The sequence below is a fragment of the Helianthus annuus genome, chromosome 2 (genome assembly GCF_002127325.2).
Source record: "Helianthus annuus cultivar XRQ/B chromosome 2, HanXRQr2.0-SUNRISE, whole genome shotgun sequence".
Lineage (NCBI taxonomy): Eukaryota > Viridiplantae > Streptophyta > Magnoliopsida > Asterales > Asteraceae > Helianthus > Helianthus annuus.
In genome coordinates, this window is record NC_035434.2 from 58,804,237 (window position 1) to 58,819,734 (window position 15,498).

General features: G+C 36.0%; 1 protein-coding gene and 1 long non-coding RNA gene across 2 annotated transcripts; both read right to left on the reverse strand.

Annotated features, from left to right (window-relative positions):
- Positions 1 to 2,254: 2,254 nt before the first annotated feature.
- Positions 2,255 to 4,104, reverse strand: LOC110904835. The gene is made up of 3 exons (XR_002572791.2): positions 3,949 to 4,104; positions 3,368 to 3,434; positions 2,255 to 2,494 (listed from the first exon to the last, which is right to left on the reverse strand). It is a non-coding gene; the product is annotated as an uncharacterized LOC110904835 (long non-coding RNA).
- A 3,056-nt stretch (positions 4,105 to 7,160) lies between these two features.
- On the reverse strand, positions 7,161 to 8,190 carry LOC110894258 (extensin-like). The gene is made up of 2 exons (XM_022141453.1): positions 7,770 to 8,190; positions 7,161 to 7,198 (listed from the first exon to the last, which is right to left on the reverse strand). Exons 1-2 carry the CDS (start codon positions 8,188 to 8,190, stop codon positions 7,161 to 7,163), a joined length of 459 nt encoding a protein of 152 aa, XP_021997145.1.
- Positions 8,191 to 15,498: the final 7,308 nt, after the last annotated feature.

Here is a 15,498-nt window from a genome sequence, read left to right on the forward strand (position 1 = left end):
ATCACACTATGTTTGATTTGCTTTTCTTTTGTTGCTGCTTTTACTTCTTTCTCAGCTCTGATCTTTTCTTTCAATTTTTCAATTTTATCGGCATAATATAAATTTGAACAACGTTGATCAGGTTGAAGGTGTTGTCGAAGATATTCAAGTCTCCGAATTTCCTTTTCATAATGGTCACTCTCCTCATCAGATGAGTGATCAAAAACCGGAACTTTTCCAACTACTTCTTTTGCTGAGACTATTTCTTCTTCGTCAAACATCATTGGTATTTTTCAAAACATCCCGACAAGTCTTTATTGAACACAAAAGCGAACCACCAAGGATGACAGAAAAGCGGACCCTCAGTTGTTCCTAAAAGTGGATCAGAATGTTCACCCGAGCGGACCACAAAAGCGAATCTACTAAGGTTCACAAAGGCGAACCTAGCCAAGTCCACAAAAGCGAACCAACTTTTGAGCGAACCTGATTTGAAGATTACGAGCGAACCGGAATCAATACCTAAAAGCGAACCAGATTGATGTACCCTCGAGCGAACCTAGGTGTAATTTTGGAGCGAACCTGTATCTAAAATTTGTCTGAATAAGCGAACCTATTCCCTGTCCTAAAAAGCGATCCTAAGTTCGAAGCATTTTTGACCCATTTTTAGTCCGTATTTCAGTCCACAACTTTCGAGGGTTTGTCTATGTTCAACAATACACAATCGGTGAAATTTTGGTCCAATTTTGTCTGGTAAAATTCTCTGAATTGATAAAAGAAGGTGTAGAAATCAGAATTTTAAGCAAAAATCGAGCTAAACGGTAAGAACTCTTCCTCCAGAGCTCTAATACCACTTGTAGGAACGTTTGACGACCTGACGAGTCGATCAGAAGAGCGCTTAGACAGAATCAGAGGCGGAATTCATTGATTCGGTCTTCGTAAAGCTTGATTTCACTATTTAACTTCTTGTTTATTGATAATCTGACAGTTTACACATTCCAGAAACAAATCGGCAGGGCTTCGCCGTTACACGCACAAGACACACACTCAGATCCGCTTCGATGACCACTATATATAGGCAACATGGTTCACTTATATGGCATGACCATATAAGCGAACCTCATATGATCTTATGAGCGGACCTCCAACTCATGTTCATATGAGCGAACCTTATATATAAGTGACAAATGAGCGGACCTATCAAGAACCACATAAGCGAACCTATGTTATTGACATATAAGCGGACCTACCTAAACTTATGTGTTTCTTGATTTCCGATCACTCTATAATCAGCCCTAACCTAAGACTCGAACTAAGATGTAGTCAACAGACAACTGCACCAACAATATACATAAAGTTAAGTCATACAGTACGCCACATATAAAAGCTCTATAAAATAAAATATTTTTTTATCACAATAAGCAAATACACACACACACATATACATATATATATATACATATATAAATATAGTGTGAGGTTCATTGGGGAACACTAAAAAAGTGGGGAACAGTGGGGAACCGACTTAAACGAACTCCGATTGGACAAATTCCAGCGGCGTTGGAACCGGCTCGTCGAACCCTAACTAGGATCTCTTAACCCTAAACCTTAAATCATAACCCCTAAACCCTAAATATATTAGGGTTTGGTTTTAGGGGTTTAGCTTTAGGGTTTAGGGTTTAGGGTTTAGAGTTTAGAGTTTAGCTTCAGGGTTTAGCTTTAGGTTTAGCCTTTAGGGTTTAGCTTTTAGGGTTTATAGTTTAGATTTTAAGGTTTAGCTTAGGTTTTAGCCTTATTTTTTAGCTTTAGGGTTTAGAGTTTAGGAGTTAGGATTTAGGGTTTAGGGTAGATATCCTAGTTAGGGTTCGACGTGCCGGTTCCAACGCCGCTGGAATGAGTCCAATCGGAGTTCATTTGAGTCGGTTCCCCGCTGTTTCCCACTTTTTTAGTGTTCCCCAATTAACCTTCCCATATATATATATATATATATATATATATATATATATATATATATATAGGGTAAGGTTTATGCGAGAACCACCTTTATTGCGAGAACCGCGAGAACCAATGTGAACACAACCTGAAATAGCTAAAATAACCTACCCCCCCCCCCCCCAAAAAAAAAAAAAAAAAAAATCCTAACCCCCCTCCCCCCCAAGCTAAATGCTAAAAACTAAAACCCCAAAAAAATCTAACCCCTCCCCCCAAAAACCTAAACGCCCCTCCCCGACCCCCCAAAAACCTAAACACCTGTAAGACCCAACTTAAAATAACAGGATTTATGACAATTATCATGCATTTAGTACAAAATTTTTCGAGTTTACAAAAACTTCATGGTTTTAAGATCATACTTGATCATAACATTCAAGTCTACATCATGTTAGATAAACTTTCAAAACATAATTTCAAGTGTTTACATGTCACTAAAACAAAATAGACAAAATGCGGAAGCTTTGTTCGGTGTGTTCGGTTCTTGACATGGCTTGATCATCCTCCGGGGTCTAAGGAGCATCTTTACCTATCATACAATTTCATTTAAAAGATTAGAAATCAAGGCATTTGAACAAAATAATTAAATACAAGAAATTATATATTTTGTTTTCAGCCCCTTCACCCGGCCGTGTCAAAAGGATCACCCGGCCGTGTCAGCTTACCATATATTTTTCACAGCCCAGTCACCCGGCCGTGTCAAAAGGTCACCCGCCCGTGTCAACTCTGCACGTTTATTTTTCATCAAATTTACATCCAAACCTATCCAAACTCATTTTAATTGCTTGGGGTTCGTTTCTTAACATGTCTAAGCTATCATCCATTACCCGGATCCATTATTCATATATTTTACGCACCCGCTACCGGGTTTACGTTTTGCTTTATTTTGACCCGTTTGTTTACAAGTTCAACAACTTGTTTTGTGTCATCTCATACGGCCATTTTACCCATTTCCATGTGTACTAATTATGACTTTCGCTTACCTCCCGAGAGCGCTCATGTCATAACTATCATGCTTAATCCTAAGGATTTAATCATGCTTTTCGGAATCGATTGGCAAACAAATGTTCCGAACTATAATCCCTCTACAAGGGCTCATGTTTTTACAACGGATTTGTGTGTTCGTTACACAACTCATGCTTGATACATAACCAATTAAAGTGATGGCTATTAGTATTAGATTTGTAACACAACTTGTTTTGACCCGTTTGGGTGCCGAATGGATATCCCCATTGCTAGACACATCCAAAATCTATTTCTAACTCATGATTTGACCCGTTTTACTTGCTTAAGGTACTTTGTCACTTCCGTGACATATTGGTGTATCTTGTTTACCAAATTTCACTATAACAACATAAGACTAACAGTTAAACATAATGTAGCGAAACGGTAAATTTCGTACCTTTAGAGCACACCTTTCCCACGCGTATTCCCTCCGGCTTGTCCGCTTGACGAACCGGACTCTTTGCCTAGAGAATTCAATTTACAACTTGTTTAGAACTCTTTTCATGACTATTAACGCATCATTTTAAACAATAATCAAATCTGCGTTTTCATTCTATTTCTAGCATTTAAATCCCCACTTAGGCATTTCAACAAACACCTGGCGGGTCAGATTTTTCACCTAATTACTACCAAGTTCATGACTTGTAATTAACATCTAATTTCACTACAATTAGTCAATTCTTACTCATGTCTTAACATCAATACTTCTGAAATTACTTCTTAATTTCAGATTGTGCTAGAACAAGAGTCATAATTCTTGTATTTATCAAGTTTCTTCAAGCTCACTTATCCCCTACCATGTAAATCACAAACTCTACAAATATGATGCAAGGTTTTCATAAGAATTCATCTAGGGTCTAACTCTAGACATCATATTGCTTCAAGATTCATTCATGCATGATGTATTTAGGCTAAATTTCAGTTTTTCACAAATAACCTAGAATTCATGATGAATCAAAACATCACAATTTTACATACCTTATGATCCTTTCAACTAGGTGATCATGAATCTATGCTCGAAAATTGATTTAGACTTGATTTAGGCTTCCAATTTTGAGCTTTTGTGAGAAATTGGGTTTGAAAAGAAAACCCTGGTCGCCCCCTCTTGTTCTGTTTGACCAGACACTCACGTATGTGGGTGTTTGGTATGTTAATTTCTTATTTTTAACATTAACTTCCAATCTCTACAAGTTTGGTCCCTAAACTTTGTTTAATTTATAATCTAAATGATTAACCTTATTATATGCCACCTCGAGTCTTGTATTTAACTAGGTTATAAATTCCTAGTTAATTGATTATATAATTCATAAATCTAATATAGGATTTTATATTTTCGGGTTGTTACAACACCCCCCCCCCAAGCTAAAGTGATCGCTACTTTTAGTAGCAAAAAAAAAGTAGCGATTTTTTTTTATAAAAAAATATTAAAAAAATTGTGTGTTTTTTAGCTATTTTTAGGCATTTTTTATTGTGTTCACATTGGTTCTCGCAATAAAGAGTGGTTCCTAACGGATCTTTGTCCTATATATATATATATAGTTCAGGAGAGAATGGTGAAAAGTGTGAGAACGGTGAGAACGGATCCTGGCCCAACATGTGGCAGGGGGCCCTAGTTGTTATGCGGGGGTACGATTGTCCTTTTATACGTTCCCTCCTTATTCGCGTTATAAATCTCTTTCAAATTAAAACTCCAAAGATTTATTGTTAGCTGTTACCTCATTTGCAAGTTTTCTCAGATCTATGGCGTTTAACGTGGATTCTGTTCAACAAAGTAAAGTTCGTTGGCGTTTTCTATTTTCGTTTCAGCAAATCATGCAACAGATATGCCGTTTTGTTCTTTTATCATTGTTCTATGGCGTTTTTTTGTATTATTATTTTTATAATGTGTTGTTTTATCGGTTAAAAACAAAGTACGGCGTTTTATATCTATGGCGTTATATTATGATGAAGTGTGCTATGTGTGTTGAGGCGGATTTTAATAGCGTGAGTTTGGCGTTTTATGTTAAGTCAAAAGACCCTTTTACCCTTAATGAAACTCGCCAGATTAATAAAAGTGATTTTATTTACGAAAATGCCACCGCGTCATCTAGTCCATAGATTGTTTTGATCTGACGATCCATAAGCGTTCTCTCCGTTCTCACACTTTTGAGCGTTTTCTCTAAATCCTGGCCATATATATATATATATATATATATATATATATATATATATATATATATATATATATATATATATATATATATATATAATTTGCGTATGACCAGTCACAAGAATATTTTATTATATATACAAATATTTATCGTCCTGATTTTACATAAACAAATATCCTATCAAGTTCTTGTTTTCTTACAAACATATGATCACTTATCACTCATCAAGTTAATTTATGAAAATGTCTTTTACCACAAACATTTATAATTGATGATAGTATCTTACAAATTATTGATTAACTGAAGTTAAAATACAAACATGCATACGGTATTATCCACAAATATCATAGCCAATAATCAAATATGATAAAATCAATAATGTTAGAGATCATACGTACACATTTAAATTTAATGATTATTCATAACTAATATATATTAATTAATATCTTTCAAATACATCAAATATCTTTTGTATAATAAATAACCTATAATATTTTAAAATATTTTGTGGGCTTTTCTGCTCTAATAAAAAGAATCACCAAATCAATTTGTAAGCTAAAATATATCATGAATAATAGTTTCATCTTCATGCGATATTCAAGATTTTGATCCTTTAATTTTCTCAATATCACTATATTTATGAAATTCAATAAATATAAAAACATAACCAAACAATGGTTACCATGAATATCAAGTGAAACAAGATTGTTAAGACGATTACAGTATATGGAAAATATCGTTCCATGATTCTATTAATCATATTAATTTTGTATAGAAGAGTTTCTAACCAAAAAGTGACTCCAACCATCATGAAAAAAGGCAATAAAAATTAAAATCATAATTTACTCTTTTATGATCAACTGTTGATTGTGTACTAGTAAAATAAAAGAGGCATCGGCATGTGGCTAACGAACCACTGCCTTTCCGAAACAATTAAAAAAAAAATCTAAAGTTAGTTGATATTTGTCGGTTTTGTTCCTTGTAGGATTTGAGTTTTAGAATATCCAGGTGAGAGGTTCTTAAAGAACATATTTATTGTTTCATTCTGCGTACTAATTGTAAATAAGTATGTTATATGTAAAATAAATTCAACCGAGGATCGATTTATTATCTGATTTGCGTATAAGCGAGTAGATCTCAAACATCTACTGTGTTTGGATGCCTTTCTGTTTTCCTTGAAGTTTGATTTCGGCAAGTTTCGAAGTAACCGTAGAGCCACTGTTGGACAAGATCACTATGCACCTTGTCGTCGTTATGTTGAAACCAATCACCATCAAACCCAAATCACAAAACAACGACTTTCTCTGCTCCTTGCAGATTCGTGACTTCTCGCCAGTACCTTCGGTGGTTGAGAAGTATTGCATAGATTACCTCAGATTAGAAGGGTTTTCGGTACGGGATTTGTAAGCGATACATATGACTACGGCTTCAAGAACTAGGATTTAGCGAGAGCACTTTCGTGCTGATAACGTGTTGTGAAACTAGCCTAATAGCACAATTATAAGAGAAGAACAATAGAGAGAAAAAACTATAATATTTCATTGAATGAGATGTATGTTACAAGAGATACAAAAAACTATATATAATTGAAGAAAATTTGTGGAACAAATCTAATCTATTTTAGGTGTTGATAACCATATTAAAAATAAATATATAAATAACAGTTATGTATTATTATGCAATGTATTGCACTAATACATTGTGTTCCTTGCTTTATTTGTTTATTTTATTATTTTTTTATGACCATGCTCATGTTGAGTTTTACAATATGTGCTAATGTTGTTTGAGAAACCAGTTCATTCCACATCCTTTATTATAGATTCTTTGAGCTGCCTAAAATATATTTCGTTTTTCATCTTTTGAAAATGTGGCTACTCATACGCCCTATAAATTAATTCATATTTCTATACGAGTGTCTATCATTAAACTTGAGTCTTCAACCACTTGACAATAGAACATATTTACTATGCACCTTGATAAGCTACAAGCCATTTGGTATTCTCAATACTTACAAGAAATAAACACCACATACCAGATCACTCATAACTCGATTACATATTTGTATATATCATTTGCAACTTCATCAAGGTGATAGAAAAAAAAAAAAAGAAAAAAAAAACACATTAGTGGCAATCTTATTAAAAGCTTTGTAATTCAAACTCATTGCCATGACCTTGAAAAATAATGGGTTTCTTAGTCACTAGACAAGTAAGAAAAACAACAAACATCGTTACAGTGTCAATATACCACATTTGAGCACTTGCATAGCATTCTTAATGATCATTTAACTACATTCCCATAACCTTAGTTTAATAGGAGAAAGTAAAGATTTTGGAAAAATAAATTCACATATTATGTACATTGTTTTGGTCATCAACCTTAGTGGTTGTGGTGATTGCAAGAAAACACACGTGTGTTAGAGAACTTTTGTGCCGAGGTAACTACTTTGTTGAATGCGACTTGTATTCTTATAAAAGAAAATATAATTTTCGAGAATTGATATTGAAAGGCGATGAAATTCTCATTACAAAACATTTAGTCTGTTTGGTATGGAGTAATGGAGTGGACGGGTGAAAAGAATTGACGAGGTAATGGAATGGACAAACGAATGAAATTTATCATTACCATTCCATAGTATTTTTTGGTTACCATGTGCGAATGGAATGAAACCTTGTGTTGTTAGGTAGACAAGAAAAGACGAAGGAATAAAATAGGCGATGGACGGCGGTAGTGGGTAGCGGCGGTGCTGGTGCCGAAAAAGATGGGTGGCTGCGACGGTGGGTGGGAGTGGTTGGTGGTGGTTGGTGGTGGTGTCAGTGGTTAGTAGAGGAGGGTAGCGCCAGCGGTGGTCTGGGGTGGCAGTGGCGTTGGTCGGCAGTGGCACCGATGGTCGGTAAAGGTGGCGGGTGGCGGTGGCATCGGCGGTGGGTGGCGGTGGTCGGTATTGGTGTCTGACGGTGGTGGAGGGTGGTGTCGGCAACGATTGGCGATGGTGGCGGGTGGTCGACGGTGAAGGGTGGCGGCAGAGGCGGGTGGTGACGGCGGCAGTGGTCGAGGGTGGCAGTGGCATTGGTCAGTGAAGGTGGCGAGGGTAGTGGGTGGTGGCAACGGCTATGGGTGGCGGTGGTCGCCAGTGGTGGTTGGAAGTGGCGATGGTCGTATGGTGGTGGACAACGGCGGTGGCAGGTGATGACAACGGCGGTTGGCAGTGTGGCGGGTGGTGGTGGTCGGCGGTGGTGGTCGACGGTGGAGGATGGCGGCGGTGGTGGGTAGTGTTGGTGAGGAAGGGTGAGAGTGGGAATGGAATGAAAAATAAAACAAGAGGGTAGATGTAATGAATTTGAGGGAATGTAACGCTTTATGTAATGGGTGATTGCATTAATTTAACCAATCAAATATTTTTTTTTCATTACCACGCCATAGTCCATTTCATTTTGGCTCTCATTACTGCATACAAAAAACTACCTTATTCCTTGAATATATTGCAAATAAAAGCCCTAATATTTCAAATCATTGGATCTTTTTATGTGAATATGGTGTTACGCATTTTAGGGCTCATGGATAAATTATCAAGAACACTTCAAAAGAAATATCAAGAGATGATATAAACAATTTATTCAGTGAAACCAACCAAAGAATTTGTGACAAATTGTAGAGAATGTGGATTTGGTCTACTTTTAAATGCAGTATCTTCTTTTTGTGGAAAGCATGATATTCAAACGTTGAAGAAGATTGAAAATTATGTTAAATAAGACCCTCAATACAAAGAAGACAAAATTACCGATCAACATCGTAGAAAACTAGAAAGGGGAAGGGGTAAACAGGTTTTCATAAAATTTTCCTTTAATTAAACACCAATTTTGCTTGGTTTAAACTTGTTTGAAACCAAACAGTGATAATAGAAAACTGAGAGTTACTCAACTAAACGTCTCTTTTATTGAATATTTAAGTTGAAGCACAACTTCTTCTTTTTGTTCCTGATCTTTGATCTTCAATCTCGCCTTGATTGGATGTGTAAATATCATGGGAACTAGAGAGGTATTAATTAGATGGGTATTTGAAAGCATTATGAGCAAAAGGGGTGTGTGAAAAAAGGATGGGAAAGACTTATATTTATAGGTAAAACACAAGGAAGTCAAGAAAACAATTTTGACCATTCTGAGGTCGATCTCACGGTTGATGAATCTACCGTGTAACGCCTAAAATTGTCTTTTAGCTTGTTTTAATTTCTTGAACGTTGTGTAACGACTATATTCAGCTTTCAACATCTTTTTCACACTCATCCCTCTGATTTTGGACTTATCAAAGCAACCAAATGACATTTATAAAGAAAGGTTTTTACTTTTCATAGAATGGCGGTGGTTTAGTAAATTGTTGTAGCTTTCTTTACATATATGGTAATACTTTGTCTCCTTCCATGATTTCTAAGGACCCAAAACCCAGGAACCCTACGTGTTGGTATTATGGCATCACACTTAGTTCTACACTAAAATTTTAAAGCAACACAGTGGTAGTCTACAATAAAAATGTAGCAAAAGCCAAATGTCAACAAAAGTCAAAGAGAGAAATGTCAATGTCTACTACAATACCAGGTAACCAAATCACCATCGCCTAGGAGCAGCCATCCTAAGCATCCAAATCACTAATCTGACACACATGCAAAACAAGTTATCAATAGCGTTGAGTGGGTTCTATTAAGTAAGCAACATGTTCGCAACTTCAAAACATTTAGATAGAAACATAGAGTTCTCGATCAATGTGTTTCAATAATAACTATAAAACCCAATTTAAAATTTGAAGAAAATTCTTTTCAAAGACCTACAAAAATCTAGGTGCACAACCACTCTGGGTACATCGTCACCTTAACGCAACTATTGCACATACGCTCAAGCTCGTGTCACCTCAACGCAACCTTCACCCGCATGAAATCATTATACATAATGTTGTCTCGCCACAACAACTACCCATATGATCAAGCTCATGTCACCTCAACGCAACATTCAACCGCATGAAGACTTGTCCCTAGCGTAGATAGGGACTACTAACATAATTGACTCCAAAACAATCTTTGTAAATAAACATATAGGTGTATAATCTCAAACGTCAAAATTTTTGTAAAACAACATAATATGCCTATTCTCATTCAAACAATTAATTCCAATCTGTTAAGTATTCGTATCAGCCCCAAAAGGATTAAATGTAAAAAAGTGGGACAATAGAACTCACCTTGTTTGCAAAACACCACATTAAATCAGAACTCATTTCAACGACAAACTACAAAGCTAGCGAACTCACGACCTGTGTTAAAATTCTTGCCGACCACCCTTATCTCCATCGGCCTCCATATCTGAGGTATACCATCCCCCCCCCCCCCCCTGACGCAAGCCCTAGACAACCCGGTTAGGGTTTCGACTCCTAATTCCACCCAAAACTTAAAATTTAAAGAAAGAGTTAAATGCTTGGTTGGTCCCTGTGCTTTGCGAAAATTGCAGACTTGGTCCTAAGGGTTCACTAATTACACACTTGGTCCCAGTGGTTGTAATTTTTAAACTCGGGTGGTCCTTAACACTAACCTTTGTTAAATTTTCCAGTTAAGTCTTCATGAAATGACTATATTGTCCCTAAACAATTAAAAAAAAAAAAACCAAAACAAGATGGGCCCATCCCTCATCTTCTTCTCCCACATCTCTCTCTCACTCTCTAAACCCACCACCACACCTCCACCTTCAACCCAACATCTCTCTCTCTCCAATTCTTCTTCATCTGCCATAATTCTTCTCACTGTGCATTAAACGAGTGTATAAAATATTATTGTATCTTTCCAATATCCCTAAATTCACCATAATCTAATTCAGAAATCATAAGGTTGATTATCACATTTGCAAATAACTTTCAATTGCAGTAACAGAGCATGAAAATCATCAATCACCTAAATTCATTATTATATAGATTCTACTAATTACAATTAAAATCATCAATCACCTAAATTCATTCACTTCTGGTTACAATCTAGTATCCTTTCACTCAAAGCATAACCCCAAAGTTCAAATCAAACCCAACATGAACAACAGAGCTAGAATTAAAACATGGTTGTTGGTCGCAAGCATCGGTGCAGTTGAAACCTTGAAAGATCAAGGTGTAACAAGATGGAACGGTCCCCTTGGACGCCAGATTGTATCTTCTTATAACAGATTTGTTTCGATCGGTCTTCCAGATCCCTATTTGTAGGGCCTGAATTGGCTGCTGGAAAATACAGATCGAAGAAAACAAAAGCGGAATCTATGAAGAAGGTGACGGATATGAACTGTTTTAGTACATGTGGTTAGTTTGAATCATTGTTTTGGAATGTTGATGGATTATGGGTTTTATGTGAATACCTTATATGGAGTTTACGGTGGGTTTATGGTGGAGGTGGAGGTGGTGACGACGGAGGTGGTGCGTTTACGGCGGAGATGGAGGTGGTGGGTTGAAGGTGACAATGGTGGTGACGGTGGGTTGAAGGTGGAGGTGATGTTGGTGGTTGGTGAAAAGAGGAAGAAGATGAGGGGTGGACCCTTTGTTTTTTTAAAATATTTTTTTAGGTGTTTTTGTTTTTTAGTTTAAGGGCAATTTAGTCATTTAACACATAGTTAACTGATATATTTAACGTAGGTTAGTGATAAGGAACACCCGAGTTCAAAAATTACAACCACCGGGACCAAGTGTGTAATTAGTGAACCCTTGGGACCAAGTCTGCAATTTTCGCAAACCATAGGGACCAACCAAGCATTTAACTATTAAAGAAATTTAAAGAAATTAGGGTTAGGGTTCACCTTTAATCACAAGGGTTCGTGCTAATCGAATCCCGGATAACCTCATTCTAGTGAATTCCCAAAGTCTCTCAAAGTCCTAACACCATGGTTCGCCAATTAGGCGTATAAATGATGAAACCTTCATAGAATCAAACCAACAACACGAAAATTACCTCGAATAAAGAGCTAACCTACAAAATCTTCTTGTTGTTCATGACCGAGAATGCAAGTGGGGAGCCCCCTTATGGCTGCAAAAACTAAATGGGTTCTCCCACTTGCCAAGTTTCATTAGTTGATGTGAAGTGCACTGTATATAAATATTGATGCTTTATAAAACACGTTAAGATACTATCACTCAAAACATCATGTTGGGGCATGTGCACCCATCGTTAGCGTAATAAGTGATGGTAAGATACTCTGCTAGTCCAAAGAAACAAGAGCTTTTAGTACTGAGATGGTGTCAATGTCTAGTCAAGCCATAAAGAAGTCGTTTTTGTGGGTTATAAAACGACAAAAAATAATTAAATAAAAGATAGTTTTCAAATCAGATTTAAGAAAGGGTTACTTGGGCTTTTACTTCCCCTTGATGCTCTGTTAACTAAGTATGTTATTGATTTACAAGAGTTTACTTTATTCGACCATCACACGTCTTTGGGAAGTTATTATGAGTACTCTATGAGACAACCGACAAAAACCATCCTTATAAGATCTAGTAAAAAGGTGTGGCATGTTAATGCGTAAAGTTATGGGGCATGATGATTGCCCAAAGCTTAGTGGTTACCACAACATGTCACATCCCGACCCGCAGCGGAATGGTATGGAGCATGATGATTACCCAAAGCTTATGACACTGTTACAAGTTTGGATATTTAAAGTCACCTAATTAAATTTGTCACACATATCATGAATTCAAATATTAATACCAAGTTACAAAATCAAATAAATAAAAGGAACATATCATAAGAAAAAGTTGTTGGGAACGAAAAAGGGTCAGAAAATCATCGTGTTCCACCTCCCTTTAGGGACGGTTATTGCCAAAAAAATTAGGGGTGGAAAAGGTGCTGAACATTAAATTACAATCTGTTCAAAACCAAATTGATCAGTTGCCCGAAGATATTGATGTGACATACACCAAACCTGATGATGTTTGTGAGTCAGAGTTGGTGAATGATGTAGTTGAAAAAGTTTTTGATAATGGAAAACAGAATGATTCCACCAAAAATGATAATTCAAAATCAAAGTTTGAAGATGAAGAAAGTTTTCATAGGATTATCTTTCGAAATCTTATGCTAAAATGAATGATGATCCAACAATGGTGATGTACAAAATGATTGGATTTGACAAATTGTTTTCAGATGATAAATTTTCGATTCAAAACATGATTTTGGATAAGCTCAAAAAAGTGTTTAAGTTGGTGGAAATCGAGATTTCAGAGATTGAGAATCTTGCAACAAATGCAAGAAATTTGAAATTCAAGAGAGAGAAATCTTTTTATACCAAACCAAGAAACTCGCACTATCAAAAGAAAATTTTTAAAAATGAAAGAGCTGGTTTAGGTTATAAAAAGAAAAATCAAAACAAGAGATTTCAAAAGTTAAAGTGTGTGAAGAAGATGAACTTTGTTCATGGAACAAGTTCGAAGAAAGAAAAAGAATTCCAATTTAGTCGCCAAACTAATGAGGAATTCTTTGCTAAAAAGAAACTACATCAACAGGGTAAAGATTTTCAAATAAAATGTGTTTCAAATGCATTCAAGTTGGACACATCGCTAGAAGATGTTCGCAACAAAATTTTAAGCTTGTTTATGTTGAAAAGAAGAAGAAATTAGAAGATGATAAACAGAAATCATCAAGTTTTGTACCAAAACAGATTTCAAAAGGAACCAATGATTCTTTGAACAGAAATGATCAAAAGATTTCAAAACTTTATGTCAAGAACATTGTTTCAGAAGGTCAAACTTGGGTGATCAAAAAGAAAGAAATTTCTGATGTTGAGAAGAAACTTGATTCAACTGAGAAAGCTGAAGTCAAGACACAAGATAGTGTGATTGAGAAAGTTGAAAAAGATTTTCCAAGCTTGTCTGAAACAATTCATATCAAATTACCCAAGACCAAGAAGGCTTGGGTTGCATTGTTCAACTGATTGATTTGGTGCCTGTGCAGGTGTTACGGAGGTCAATCAAAGTATATCATGGATAACGGAACAACCAGGCACATGAAGACAAAGTAGCATGGGGTTCAGAAAAAGGCTATGATGGGTTTGATTGAACAATTTATCATGATTTGTAAAACTTTTAAATTGAAAAATAATTCACAAAACCCTCACTGCTGAACAATCAAAACATGATAAAACAAGAATTGAAGATATTTTCAAAATGTAAAAATATCAATGTTTTGTTATCATGATGGGTAAAGGATAAGCAAAGGTTGTGAAGCAGAAACAGATGGCGAGATAAAGCAATTCACATCGGTTTGTCAAATTTTCTTCAAAACTGTTTTGAATTTTAAGGGGAGTAAGAGAAATGAAAAATTCAAAAACATTTGAAAAATTTGAAAAAGGTTCAAAAACATAGAAAAAGACAAAAGAGATTAGTGTAAAAAGAGGAAATGATAGTACATCAGTAGACAATCACGACATGCTAGATAAATGAACAACTAAATAGTATCAGAGCATCAAAACCAGGATCATCATTTGGTATCAGAGCAGATTAAATAAATCACCTTCAAAAAGATCAAATGCTCATATTTTTTTTATAACAAATACCAAATATGGCAAACTTTCAAACTTGGAATAATGCTTTCAACATTGGATCTACGTCAAAGCCTCCGACTTTGGTCAGAGAGGAGTACCCCAATGGAAAATCAGGATGAACAATTTCCTTAATAGACATGATCGAGCAGTATTTCAATCCATTGTGAGAGGCCCACATAAACCTATTATTGAAATACCCGCAGTTCCAGCAACTGAGCATACACCAGCGATTCCTATCTCATTGGCTCCTAAAAAATGAAGTACATTGGAACCATGAAGATAAGGATCTGGTAGCTGCTGATGATAGGGCCAAATCACTCTTGATTATGGCACATCCAAACGTTATATTCTCACAAGTAGATGCTTGTGCATCTGCTAAAGAGATATGGGATCAACTTGAAAATCTTTGTGAAGGAGGAGAGAGAATGAAAAGAAACAAGAGAACTAACTGTGTTTCTTCATATGAAAGATTCAAAAGTCTCCAAAATGAGACACTTTCAAAAACATATCATAGATTCACTAAACTTTTAAATGAACTTAAAAAGTTTGGTATTGAGAAATCAAATGATGAAAAGAATGTAAAGTTTCTTGATGCACTACCAAGAGAGTGGAGAAGTCTCACTATGACCTTGGCATCTACCCTTGAATTAGGGAACATGAACTTGCATGATCTTTATAGCATCCTTGTCCTAAGAGAAGAGGAAATCTATGAAAATCAAACCACAAAGGTGGACCTATAACTCTTGTTTTAAATACACAAAGAGTACCAATCTCAGATCCTGTCGCAACCCCCGTCCCCTAATTACTCGGGAGCGGGTGGCCGCTAACTCAGATTT

Bases quoted from the DNA above. Each gene is read 5' to 3' on its own strand.
- LOC110894258 (XM_022141453.1), bottom strand. From the start codon at position 8,190: ATGCCACTGCCACCCTCGACCACTGCCGCCGTCACCACCCGCCTCTGC. The intron at 7,199-7,769 runs GTAACCAAAAAA...ACCTTGATGAAG, and splicing joins TTTCATTCCATTCGCACATG to TTGCAAATGATATATACAAA.